Raw genomic sequence first — 14,098 nt, 5'->3', positions numbered from 1 at the left:
CAACATGTGCTTTACAAACACCTATGCTTTCCTGTTTATTTTTCAAAGTGAAAGAGTTTTCAGAGGTTGCTAAAACTGGAAACTATTGGAGCACAGAGCATTTTGTGGCATCACACTGTTTTGGCTACATTTTTATCGTATGTTTATAGTGCTCTGGATGTAATTACTGGGGTCAGAAAACAAAGACTGATCTCACTGAAGCATCTAGGCAGGGCTGCTGTGCTGTGCATATCTGTTGCCCGCTGTGTCACTCCAGACCCGAAGGAACCTAGCAAACTTTCCGTTCCTCTGTATATGGAGTCATTTGAAGCTGTAATCTAAAATAATCCACTGCACTGTGGGCCATCTTTGCATGTAGAAAGATTTTTTTTTCCTAATGAAAGCAATTACTGTAGGATAATCCCTCGAATGAATTCTTGAGGTACAGTGACACCTTTCATTACATTAAGAAATTTCTGGAAAAGAAAAAGACCACTGTCATAATTTTGCCAATTAATGAGATATGTCCACACTTTTGTAAACCCTTAGGGCATGTAACTCAGTTTGAATGTACACTACCGGGTATGTGTCTGCATGACAGGAGCTTGCATCTCGGCTACTGACAGAAGAAGTTGGTGCTTGGTGAATTCAGGTCCTTGTGAGTCCAATCAGTTGCTCTGTTAGGGACAGTGACTCTGTATTGAGTGGAGCCCTCTTCCTCATTTCTTCTCTCACATGTGCTCCTCCACAACTCTAAGAGAGCAAGGGTTTCTAGTGTACCTTACACCAACTGATCTACTAATGATCTGTCATGGAAGGTAGCCACCATGCTAAAAACTCACTCATTTTGATGGGAAAGACATCTTATACTCTGCCCTATGTTTTTCTATTTTTCAGACTGTGTTTCCTGTGAGTCCAGATGTGTGATCCAGATATGCTGCAATGGTGACATAAACTGTTGACTGAGACTAGGAGCGTGCCTGAAACTCCATCCCTCCTCCTACTATTTTTTTTAATGGTGCTTCTATTGGAATAGTCAACGAAGTGCACCCAACATGAGTTTTATCATGAAACCTCACAGACACTTTCAAAGAACACTGATTCTGCTTGCCACCTTTTGTATGGTAAGCATTATTATTTCTGCTTACTACCTGTACAGCGGCTACAAACAGGAAAGTGAAGTCTCCGGGCGGGCTTCGGAAGTGGACTGTGGTGACCTCCAGCACATACCATCCAGGCTGATGGAAGTGAGGAGGACAATGATTTCCGATGCTTCAAGGACAGACCCCACAGTCCTGGTGTTTGTGGAGAGCCAGTACTCATCCCTTGGTCAAGACATCATTATGATGTTAGAATCCATCCGGTTCCATTATCACACTGAAATTGCTCCTGGAAAAGGAGATCTTCCGGCACTTACAGACAATGTGAAGGGCAAATATGTTCTCATTATATATGAGAATATTCTAAAGTATATAAACATGGACTCTTGGAACAGAAGCCTTTTAGATAAATACTGTATAGAGTATGGTGTGGGTATCATTGGATTCCATAAAACCAGTGAGAAAAATCTACAGAGCTTTCAGTTCAGGGGCTTCCCCTTTTCCATAAGTGGAAACCTGGCAGTAAAAGATTGCTGTATTAATCCTCACTCCCCACTCCTTCGTGTGACCAAATCATCCAAGCTGGACAGAGGTTCTCTACCTGGAACTGACTGGACAGTTTTTCAGATTAACCACTCCACCTACCAGCCAGTAATATTTGCCAAAGTTAAGACTCCAGAAAACCTCTCTCCTCCCATCTCTAAACATGCATTTTATGCCACTATCATCCACGACCTGGGGCTCCATGACGGGATCCAGCGAGTTCTTTTTGGCAACAACTTGAACTTTTGGCTACACAAGCTCATCTTTATAGATGCCATCTCCTTCTTGTCGGGGAAGAGGCTGACACTGTCCTTGGACAGGTACATCCTTGTGGACATTGACGACATATTTGTGGGGAAGGAGGGCACAAGGATGAACACCAATGATGTGAAGGTAAGGCTCTGTTATCTTAGATTTCCTCAGTTGGTGGCATCCCTGAGACAGGAGCACTTCTGACTCCTGTAGGACAGAGTTTTCCCGGACATGGGACTTCTGTTTGATTGAGAAAATCTGGGGAAAACTGGGGTAACTGTTTATTCTCATCATGCATCACCTAAGCTTCTAATGTACTTCTTTTTGATTTGGGGGAGATGATGATTGTACTGAAATATCAAGTGCAATGATATCCTATCTGTGAGTATTTATGACTGCAAAATAGAAATCATTTTGGCTTAGTTGCTCTCTAGAAACTATCCACTTAAAAAACAAAGACTTTGTTACACTATGAAGTCAGTGGATTTTCAGAAATTTCAGATCACAAGGAAATTCCGATAAATTTCAAAGTCTAACATGAGGTTCATTTTCCTAGCCATGGAAAACTATGACCTGACCACAGAGGTGGGTTTGTTCACACGGAAACGTAAGGGCTTAGCTTCTCTGTGGAACTTGCCGTCACGCGTGTGATGCCACCATAAGGTGATGTATATAAACTGTGTACACTTCTCACTGTGTAGAACAACTTCCATTAAAAAAAAAAAGGAGTATTTAACTATAGTAGAATCTATAGTGTTACACAGACAGCTAGTTATTTAACAGTAAGAAAGACAAAGTTGAAGTTATCTGCATTCACGTTACTTTTCCTTTTAAAAATAGGACTCTATCTTCGTTACTTTACTATGTTGATTTCTCACAAAAAAGGGAGAAACTTTGGATGCATAGTTTTTATTCTTTACAGCGTTAGCCTTCTGGAAGAATATATAGAAATAAAGCAGTTATCAGAAATATTATTTGGGGGCGATATCTCAGTAGGTAAATGCGAATGACCTGAATCCTTAGACCTTCCTGGTGGCAAAAGAGATCCAAGTCCTGCAAGTATACCCATGACTTACACATGTGCGCACATTCAGACATAAGAACAAAGTAATATAGAGAATTTTGTATAAAAAGATCATCTAGACAATCACATCACTTTTAGGCCATTAAATTTCTAACAAATAATAATATTATCACATTTAATAAAAGTATCCATTTCAGAGGGATGCTAGAAACTACAGGAGAGAATAAAAACTGAGAAAGAAGACACTTCCGCAGTAATTGGTGTGGTTTCTAATTAATTAATTATATTTAAATGCACATTAGAGATTTTGCAATTTACTTTTGAAAATATAGATAAATTAAAACCAAACTAATAGATTAAGCATGTATTGTTATATATTTATAGACTAAAATAGTATTTAATTCTTCATTTTCTATTTCCAATTACTGTGATAAAAATATTTTTTTAAAAAACTATATATTTGATATAAAACTTTTAAAACTGCCAAAACTACACTGTTAAGGCATTTTTAAAGAGTGTCAAGTAAAATTCTGTGTTCCAGTGCAACCTGCTGTATCACCTAATAGCAGAACAAATTGCTCTTTGATCTGACACGATGGTGTGTGCCTGTGATCACAACATTCCAGAAATGGGTCAAGAAGGTCACAAGTTAGAGGCCAGTCTGGGCTATCCAGGCAGACTATGTTTCAAAACACTATAGCACCTTTGTCCTTTATAGGTAAATGGGAATTTTAGAGACACTGAACATATTAAAGAGAAATGTAGCAGGTGCACTTTATGGGTTCATTGTAGTTACAAGGGACTACGTTTGCTAAACTCCCTAAATATTTTGGGCGAGGGGGTTGTTTTTTGTTTGTCTGTTTGCTTGTTGCTTTATTTGGGTTTAGGAACACAGTTTGTCATTACTGTATATTAACATACAGATTTGACAGAACACAATACAATCCCTTAGGGCTGAAAGAAAAGTACTTTAACATACACCCTTCACAGAGCACAGTGAAATGCGCATGCCTGTGTGTCACTCTCTGTCAAATAACCAGAAGAGGGTTGTGTATAGTGTTCCCACATACAGTTAGCTTCAAATATCTTAGGTGGTTAACATGTGTTTTTAAGAAGGCAGCAAGAACGTTTCTTACAATAGCATCTGTGTGACTACATCTTCAAACTGCATGTAGTAAGCTCTTCTTTAGAATTGCTTTATTTTAGTATGGGACCTAAATGTTTCTAAAAATATGTTTTAGACTATTGAGTTTTAAACTGCTTCTAAACTGCATATGTTTCAAAACACTAACTCATTGCAGATAATTACTCAAAGTGCGTAAACATTCACTCATTTGTTCGTGTATCAGCAACTGTTCCTGTGGCTGTTGCAAAGTGTCCAACAAAAGCGCTTTAAGAAAGAAAAGAAAAGATTATTCTGCCTCACAGTGTGGAGTCAAGTGCATCATGGGATGGTGTGGCATCAGGAATAAGGGCCCAGTCTATCCACAATCAGGAAGTGGAGGAACACAAGGGCTGGTGATCAGATGACATCATCCTTATTATTTAGTTTGGGACACAGTTTGTGGAGTGGTGCCATTCACATTTAGAGTAAGTGCTTCCACCTCAATGAATTCAATCTAGAGCCTTTCTCACAGACATGCCCAGAGCTTTGTCTCATAGGTCAGTCTAGATGCTATCAAGTTGAAAATCAGTATGAACCATGATGATAATTCTGTATGTAGATTTTTGTTTGTTTGTTTGTTTGTTTTTTGAGACAGAGTTTCTCTTTGTAGTCCTGGCTGTCCTGGAACTCACTCTGTAGACCATTCTGGCCTCAAACTCAGAAATCTGCCTGCCTCTGCCTCCCAAGTGCTGGAATTAAAGGTGTGTGTTACCACTGCCTGGCTGTATATAGATTCTTTTAGGTTTTTAGAAGAGTGCACAGGGTTAGGCACTTTGGAAGAGTGTCTTTCTATAGAGCACTTGGTGTGTTCATATCACTTCCAATACCAGACATACATACAATGATAAAGTTGATAGAGCAGAGTTGAAGAAGATAAGTAATATCTCAGTCAGTGTTCTGATTGCTATGAGGAAACACCATTGCCAAAAGCCATTTGGGAAGAAAGGGGCTTTTTTCATCCTATAGCTTGTAGTCTATCATTCAGGGAAGTCCCAGCAGGCACTGAAAGCAGGAACTGATGCAGAGGCCATGAAAACCTGCTGTCTACTGGCTTGTTCATAATGGCTTACTCAGCCTGCTTTCTTACAGAACCCAGGACCACTCCCTGTCCAGGACTGGCACTATTTCTAACAGGCTAATCCCTCCAGTATCAATCACTAGCTGAGATAATATATTAGATTTCCCTACAGGCCAATATTATGGAAGCGTTTTTAAATTGAGAGTTTCTCTTCCCAGATAAGTCTAACTTCTGTCAAGTTGACAATCAACTAGTCAAGACAAGCAAATAGATTGCTTGCAGTATCATAAGGGAAAGGAGTCAGTCTGGGCCTGTGTAAAACTTAATATGGAAAGCACAATAGTACAAGATCATTGTCCAGAAACTAGTAAGTGTTCAGGAAAAGCTAGAAGGCTAGGCTAGAACGATGTTGTGGTATTAATTCAAACAGGTGGAAATTTCCTGGATCTAGAAAATGGGAATGAGAGTGGAGACATGAGAGTAATTTAAAAGTTATCCTGAAGATACCAAATAACATGTGATTGGTTAAATGGAGATGAAAGATTACAATCAGGAATGGCATTTGAATTTTTATCAGGGGTGAGCAGCTGTAGGAATGAGCAACAAGACAGAGTAGATGGTAGAAGGAGCCATTCCAGGTCATGAGGAAGACTTCAGCTCCATGGAAGTCTGTCATCTATACTGTTCCTCGTAGTTGTTGACATCCATTTTGGTGGTAGGTTAGAAGCAGGTATCTGATGCTACCCAATACTTTAAATTTACTAAAATTATCTTAGAACTACAGGTATTTTAATGAACATACATTTTCCACTTGAGATATAACTGTTAGCCCAACTTTACTATGTTGCTATTGTTTGGTTATGTTTTGATTGATTGGTTGTTTTATGTTGTTGGTGGTGGTGGTGTATATGTGCATGTGCGTGTGCGTGTGCGTGTGTGTGTGTGTGTGTGTGTGTGTATGTGTGTGTGTGTGAGCGTGTGTGTATGTACTGGCCTATGCATGCAAATTTGAGAGCCAGAAGTCTCCTTTAGTTGTCTTCAAGTTTCCACCATATTTTTTGAGACACAGTCTTTCACTGAACCTGGAGCTGGCCATTACAGTTAGACCAGCACTCTACCCTCCTGAGTGCTCTCTCCAGTCCTGCTTGCTGTGGATTTTAGAGCTATTTTTTGTCATTTTGATTCCTTGAGGAGAGAATGGGAAGGTTGATGTTGGTGGAGAATATCTATTTAATTCTTCAGTACTATTGAGAGGTTATGCATATTTCACTGTTCTTCTTGCAGCAACTACAACATGTATTTTGGAAATGTCAAGTGAATATCTCAGTGTGGCTTTTATCAGTCTGTGACTGTTGTTTTTTTAGTCCCAGTAATGTTATTTGCCTTTACTTTTGTGTTGCCTAACCGTAATCACTGTGCTGGCCTTCCTTTTGGTTTCCACTTAGAAACTTAGAATGGGATCCATTGGATCTTGTTCTCGGCTTCCTTGGTGTACTTCCTCTGGCTGCTGAGTCACTCTTGCTCTAGATGTCAATACACTATTGCTCAAACCCAGATGCAAGACATTATTGTTTCACTACCACCTAAGCTTGCTTGGGTTAGCCAGGATGTGGAGAATTACAGGCTGGTCTCCAGTCGAGCTGAGGTCTGAACCCCGATGATCATAATTCACCTACATGACACCTACATGTAGGAGTTCCCTCATGCTCCTGGAACTCTGGCCCCTGCCTAAGTTACCACCTCCCACAGGCCCCACAAGAGAAGCATGGTCAGTAGTCAAGTAAGCAATGGCCCAAGCTTCTGACCTTCAGGCTAAACTCCTCTCCAGTTACCTAGCAACAGTGAAGACCATAAAAAGGGGTGCTCAGCCCCCACCATGTTCTCTTACTCTTCTGCTCTTACCTCTTACCCCTCACTCTCACCCTCTCTCTCCCCTCTCTTTGTCTTCTCTCTCTCTCTCTCTCTCTCTCTCTCTCTCTCTCTCTCTCTCTCTCTCTCTCTCTCTCTCTCTCTCTCTCTCTCTCTCTCTCCCCTACCTTCTCTCTTTCCCCCTGCATTTCTATAATAAAGGTCTTAAACCATAGAGTGTCTCTGTTCCTTCAAGGCCTGCTGCACACTCTGGTCAGTGTTGGGAACTTCTTCCCCTATTCCCTCTCTCCTACAACCCTGGTGGCTTTAGCAAAGTAGCTCTGGTGTGTGGGGTGGGGTGTCCCCAGGCAGGGCTGCCCCTTGGCTACCCCCTGAAGAGTGAGATGGAGGAATGCCCACCCAGGGATGAGTGATAGGATAGGTAGCAGCCCTCCCATGCCTGACTGACCAGAGAATAGGGAAACTCTGGTGGGGTGTGGGCCTCTTTTCCCTTCCCCCACTTCCCCCAGGCTCCCTTTTTTGTTCCCAACACCAGGAGTCTATTGTTTTCTTTGCTAATTATTCTCTCTTTCAAAACAGAGTATACACCGCTTCCTTTATTCCATTTTAATTCTTTATTATAATTTTTATTATCATTTTACTTATTTACATTTCAAATGTTATCCCCCTTCCCAGTTCCCCCTCCTCAAGCTCCTCTACCCCATCCTCCATCCCCTTGAACTCTAGGAGGTTTCTTCTCCACTTACCCACCCAATCCCACCTCACCCCTCTAGCACCCCCCTTCTCTAGGGCATCATGCTGCCACTAAACCAAGTGCATTCCCTCCCATGGAGGCCAGATGAGGTAGTACTCTGCTACATATGTAGCAGGAGCCATAGACTGCCCCATGTATACTCTTTGGTTGGTGGCTTAGTCCCTGGGGACTCTGAGGGGTCTGGTTAGTTGATACTGTTGTTCTCCCTATGGGGTTTCAATCCCCTTCAGCTCCTTCAGTCCTCCCCCTAACTCTTCCATAAAGGTCCCCAGGCTCAGATCAATGGTTGGCTGTAGGTATCTGCATCTGTCTCAGACAGGTGCTGGTAGAAACTCTTAGAGGACAGCCATGCCAGGCTCCTGCCCGCAAGCACACCTTGGCATTAGCAATAGTGTCGGGGTTTGGCCTCTGGCATGGGTTGGATCCCAAGATGGGTCGGTCTCTGGATGGCCTTTCTTTTAGTCTCTGCTCCATTTTTTGTCCCTGCATTTTCTTTAGATAGGAACAATTCTGGGTCAAAAATTTTGAGATGGGTGAGTGTGGCCCCCATCCCTCAACTGGGAGCCAGGTCTATCTACTTGGGGTGATCTCTTCAGGTTCCATCTCCCCACTGTTGGGCATCTCAGCTAAGGTCATCCTCATTGGATCCTGGGAACCTTCTCACATCCCTGGTGTCTAGGACTATCTAGTACTTCCCTCTTCCCTTCCCCCACTCCCCACCCCATCCTCCACCCTGTACTACTGCATATTTCTGTTCATTCTCCTGGCCCTCTGGGCTTCTCTCCTGTCTCACACACACACACACACACACACACACACACACACACACACACATACCTAATCCTGCCCCTTTTTCCCTCCACCTCCCATATTCCACCCAGGTCCCTCCCTCTGCCTCTTGTGATTATTTTATCCCCCTTTCTAAGTGGCATTGAAGTGTCTATACTTGGGCCTTCCTTTTTGTTAAGCTTCATATGGTCTATGAATTGTATCATGGGTATTCTGAACTTTTTAAATAATATCGACTTATCAGTGAGCATATATCATGTATGTCCTTTTGGGTCTGGGTTACCTCAATCAGGATGATTTTTCTAGTTCTATCAATTTGCCTGCAAAATTCATGGTGTCCTCATTTTTGATAGCTGAGTAATATTCCATTGTATAAATGTAACACATTTTCTGTATCCATTCTTCCACTGAGGGACATCTGGGTTCTTTCCAGCTCTGGCTATTACAAATAAGGCTGCTATGAACATAGTGGATCATGTGTCTTTGTTATATGTTGGAGCATCTTTTGGGTATATGCCCAGGATTGATATAGCTGGAGCCTCAGGTAACACTATGTCCAATTTTCTGAGGAACAGCCTAACTGATTTACACAGTGGTTGTACCAGCTTGCAATCCTACCAACAATGATAGAGTGTTCCTCTTTCTCCATATTCTCGCCAGCATCTGCTGTCACCCAAGCTTTTTGATCTTAACCATTCTGACTGGTGTGAGGTGGAATCTCAGGGTTGTTTTGATTTACATTACCCTGATGACTAAGGATGTTAAACATTTTAACTCTTAAGTTGCATGTTCTAACTGCTCCTTGTGTGCATGGTCATGCATTTGTCTGCATTGGCTGTGTGCATGTTTTTGTCAGGGGACAGCTTTCTCCTCCTTCCATATGGGTCCAAGGAATTGAGGTAAGGTTGCCATACTTGGAAGTAGGTACCTTTCCCCACCAAGTCATCAACTCCCATTTTAATGAAACAGCCACCATCATGCCCTCCGTGTATCATCTAAATCATGTCCTTTCTTTACTCAGACCACTTTAGTGACTTCTAGTCTTTCCCAGAACAGCCAGAGTTCCTACAGTCTTTTATCTCCCCTTTGTCTTCCTGAACTCGCATCCTCCTCCTGTTTGCCCTTTTGGCACTGCCCTTTACTAAAATGTGTCCCTCAAGGAGTGGTATTTCCTCATCTCTTTTGCTCACAGAAGTATCCGCATCACATAAACACATGAATGGTTGATTGCATATTTGCTGTGTGAATGAGATTTTGGTAACTTCTTCAGAATCCAACAGGTATAATAGAGAAGTGTTACGCTAGTATGCCTCTGTGTCAAACACCAATCAAATATTCAGTGCTCTTTATCTGAGGTGCATCTTTTGGAAACTCTATAATGAATGACCTCACGTGTACTTACCAGCCATCTTTACTTATCCTCTTCCTCTTTCCGATGTGATAGTTCAGCTGCATTGAAATGTCTCTGTAGCAATTAACTCCATGTATAGAATAGCTTTTCCTAATAGAAAAACAAGGATCCTCTGCTAGTCACCTAACATTTGTGGAAGTAAAATTCACCTAATTCCATTCTCCCAAATTGTTTTACAATTGATAAAACATTAGACGACTTGTAAGTATTACAACTAATTGTAAGTAAACACATGAAACCACCTCTTCCTTGCAAAAATGCCTCCTTTGGTAGAATATTCACTTCTAAATATGGTGTGAGATCACAATCCATATGAAAATAAATCACTATCGACATCGTTTTCAGGTTCAAATCACCGTAGTGTTCTACTAAATACATAGTTATTTTAAGGAAATAAAATTAAAGAAATCTCTTTATAGTATAAAATAGGAAAATTAAGAGTTTACTTAATAAAGGAAAAATAACCTCATGTCTGTAATTCATATGTGTTTGGTTCATTTTGTTAAATTTGTTGCCACATTGCAAGACAGAAGGTATCCTTATTGTGATTAATATTAATCACATCTGCTATGCAAGGACATTCCACAAGAATGCATTATAAATGATTTAAAGAGGGCAAAATCCTGCCACGGAATGATTAATAATGTATAAACAGTATTTGGTGGCTGGTTATATGTTTTAAAGGTTTTTTATTTTATTCTTTGAAATTTTCATGCATATAAACAATAATTCTTGGTCATAGCCACCCATCTCTGTCCCTCAAAACTCCACCTGTCATGCAGACACACAGAGAACTTCAGATGTACTGGGACTGTGCTCTCAGCTGCAGAAGCCCATGTCAGTAAATTCCCACTCAGAGCTTCCTCCACCACTTACAATAAATAATACTTGACATTTTAAAATTAAAAATAGCAATATAAAAATCTGGAGAGCTTAGAAAGACATGAGTGTGTATTTCCCGTCCTGAGTGAATGTATATTTTTGACATGGGCATACATAGCCCCATCAGTGACACAGAGCCTCAGAACCAGAAGAAAGTGGTAAAGCAATCCCTTCTGGTCTGTGTGTGAATGTTAACAATGTGTGTTCATTGTTTGTATTGCTGTACATGAAGTAGCTCGTCACCAAGCAAAGACAAGGGCCTTAAACGAAAGAATGTCCTTCCCTTAGGTTAGCATATCAGAACTTATTTTCATTTATTTTTCTAATAAAGGGGAGAATTAAATTTCTTTACTTTCCAATTATTTTTCCCGTTACTTCACAGACTGTAAGGTAAAAATGTGTATTCTTAATTCAATTATAACCTTTTGCATTAATATCTCGAGTATTAAACTGATATTTGAAACTCATAAACATGAGGATAAAACGCCCTGAAAGTTCTTATAAATTATGTTTAAGAGCCTCACTAATATAAAGGGAAACCCAAGAGAACCTCTTGTAGACTGGAATCCTCAGCAGCCGGCACTGGATTCCTGGAGTGTGATCAGTAGACAGGTAACCCTGGAACCCACTCCCCAACCCTTGCAACAGTGGCAACAAAAAGAACAGTGTCACCTTCATTCAGGGACATTGTAAGCATAGGAACGATCCCACAAACATATGTGCTTTCCCCATTAGCCATCTCTACCCCAATCTCTTCTTCTGAGACTGGAGCATTGAACATATTATAATATTCATTAATGGGGTCTCAGTTCAGACAATGGGACTCTTTAACTATTACTAAGAGGAGCCCAGCACCAAGAGACCTGAGCAGGGTGATTAGTGAACTAGAATGAGCAAAACCATCTTCTGAGAATCGAATCGGGGTTCCCATACCGCTCCCCATGATGAGCTTTGCCTGATGATGCTAAAGATAGGACTGTTCAGATGTGCTCAGTCTGCTTGATTTCACCTTGCAAGTCCTAGAATTCCAAAACACTCTTGATTCCCAGCAGAGCTTATTATACAATGCCATGTGTCTCTGTGTGGGTCCTGCCTTTCTTACTCTAATGCGTCACAAACTAATTTGTTCTGAAACACATTTTCTAGACTCTTGCTCTTAACAATTCTGTGATCGTTCTGCCCAGTCCCCAATCTTGTAGGGTTTAACCCTTCTCTTGACTTCTGTATCTTCTAGAGTATATAGCTAAGGTTGCTGACTGTGGACTGTGAGTAACAGCAAAAAGTGTAACCAGTACAGTGTCCAATATTAAACCAGACAGCAGAGAGTTTTCCTGAGCCCTGGTCCTGCAAAGGCTATTAGCCATGCCTCATGGAATTGCTCCATACCTCATCTCATCCCCAGTTCTCATGTCTTAGCCAACTTCTTAGCTCCTTTACCCCAGCTTCTTTTTGTGTAAAATAAAAACCACAGTAACATCTATCTCAGCAATATACCTTAGGGATCAATGTTAAGTATGTATAAAGCAGCCTTCATAATATATAACTTGTGATGTAATTAAGTTAACTAATGCTGAATAATATTAGATAGTAAGTGAGGGAGGGAGACCATGTGTTCTCTCTTATGTTTGGTAGGTTTGTGCTGTGTGTAGATCTCTATGTAGAGATAAACAGGTAGGGAAGTGTTCAAGTCTTGAAGACAAAGAGAAGTCTCAAAGAAAGGTAGAAATTGGGAACTAATTACAATCTGGATGATATTTCAAGTTCGGGCACTGGATGGAATCTACTATGAAAAGACAGTGGAGAGAGGAAGGGAGGACCAGGCACTTACCATTAAAGACATGGCCCAGATCTATAGTAACAGAAGAAGCTTGCGATTCCGAATCAAATTTGTTACTTCCAGGAAGTCGCATTTGAAGCTCTGGGTTACAGCAGCTGTTCCTTTTGCATTTCACAGGTACGTACACTATCCCATCCAGTTTATGGTTAAGACCCACATACTTTTTTGTATCTATCACAGTTTTACATAAGACTCGTGATTAAAATGGCTGTTAGGACAATCACCTCAAGAAATAAAAGTATAGTCCTTTCAATGGCACCATAAATTCTAGCAACAAGGGATGTAAAATATTTTGCCATAGGGAAAACATTTTAATTAATTAAACTCATTTTATTGGGGAATATGTGTTATCCTTGGTGGAGAAAATATCAATCTAGGCTCATAAAAGAGCATGCCTTCCCAGAACCCATATTTGTGTACTGCATGAGGAACTTCTTCAGACTTGGGTAACTGCCGTCTCAGTCTCAGATCTATGTTATGAGATCCACACACAGGTGCTTACCTCATTTGCATACATGTTTTCACCTTTTAAATAGTTGACAATAATACCTACCTCACAAAACTGATGAGGTCTGTGTGCTGTAATTAGAACGCTCACATGGTAGTTTCCTTATTTCTCCTGTGATAAGATTTATATGTGTCGATCTGTTACTCTACTTACATAGCCCACAACTGCATCTAGCAGTGTGTGAATTAATTATGAGCCTGCATCCTGAGAAAGGTTCCATTGTTGTGTGAGCATTGCAGGCTGCCATTATCCAAACCAGATAGCCCTAGCACAATCCCTTGGCTTGCCTTCTTGATGGAGAGACAAATAAGGATGAGATGTATGAGGTTACAGGCATGCTTTCTCGAAGTAAAGGTTACTAGAAAAGATGCTCTGTAAAATAGTGATAGGTAAACTGCATAGTAGACACACAGGCTGGCTGCAGTCCTCTAGTGTTGTTAACAAGCACTGTGTAGCACATATAATTTTCATGCAGGGCAGCCCATGGGCGTGGCATCACCACAAGCATGGATGACCATCTCTATTGCTACAGTGGTATTGTGGCTGCCACTTCAGTAGGCCGTTTAGAAATGCTTCCACTCCACTGTAATATGAAGCCACCATCACATATGTGGTCTATTGCTTACCAGAGCCTCATCATATATTTCCAAGCTACACATACAGAATTTACCTTATTAAAGTGGTACACACGAGGAGATTGTGAACATTGATGCTGTGTGTATGATCTGTGGATACTGAAGGAGACTGCACTAGACATCTGATTTTACTTTTCTTTAAGTGAAAATATATCACCTATGGCTGCCAGGATTATTACGTGCTTATAGTTTGTTGCTTTTAAATAGGCTTAGAAATATTCAAATGCAGTGATTATTTTAGCCTCGATATTCCCTGGCCCTACCTGAGGCTGAACTGTGTTAAGTGCATTTAAAGGGGGCAATGCCTCTCTGCTATATCCATGTTAAGCTAC

At 40.8% G+C, this 14,098-nt stretch overlaps 1 protein-coding gene across 4 annotated transcripts in view; it reads left to right on the top strand.

Annotated features, from left to right (window-relative positions):
* The window catches only part of LOC110290928 (bifunctional heparan sulfate N-deacetylase/N-sulfotransferase 3), a 156,359-nt gene that overhangs the window by 13,152 nt on the left and 129,109 nt on the right, over positions 1–14,098 (top strand). For all 4 annotated transcript variants that reach the window (XR_003836259.1, XM_021157836.2, XM_029475611.1 and 1 more), the window contains exon 2: positions 877–2,015. Coding sequence is in view for 3 of the 4 variants with exons in the window: in XM_021157836.2 (XP_021013495.1) it covers positions 1,035–2,015 (981 nt within the window). In the remaining variant the exon portion in view is untranslated. The remainder of the gene's footprint in view (positions 1–876; positions 2,016–14,098) is intronic.

Source organism: Mus caroli, chromosome 3 (assembly GCF_900094665.2).
Source record: "Mus caroli chromosome 3, CAROLI_EIJ_v1.1, whole genome shotgun sequence".
Taxonomy (NCBI): domain Eukaryota; kingdom Metazoa; phylum Chordata; class Mammalia; order Rodentia; family Muridae; genus Mus; species Mus caroli.
The sequence above is the reverse complement of the archived record's forward strand: the minus strand, read 5'-3'. Positions and strand labels throughout refer to the sequence as shown.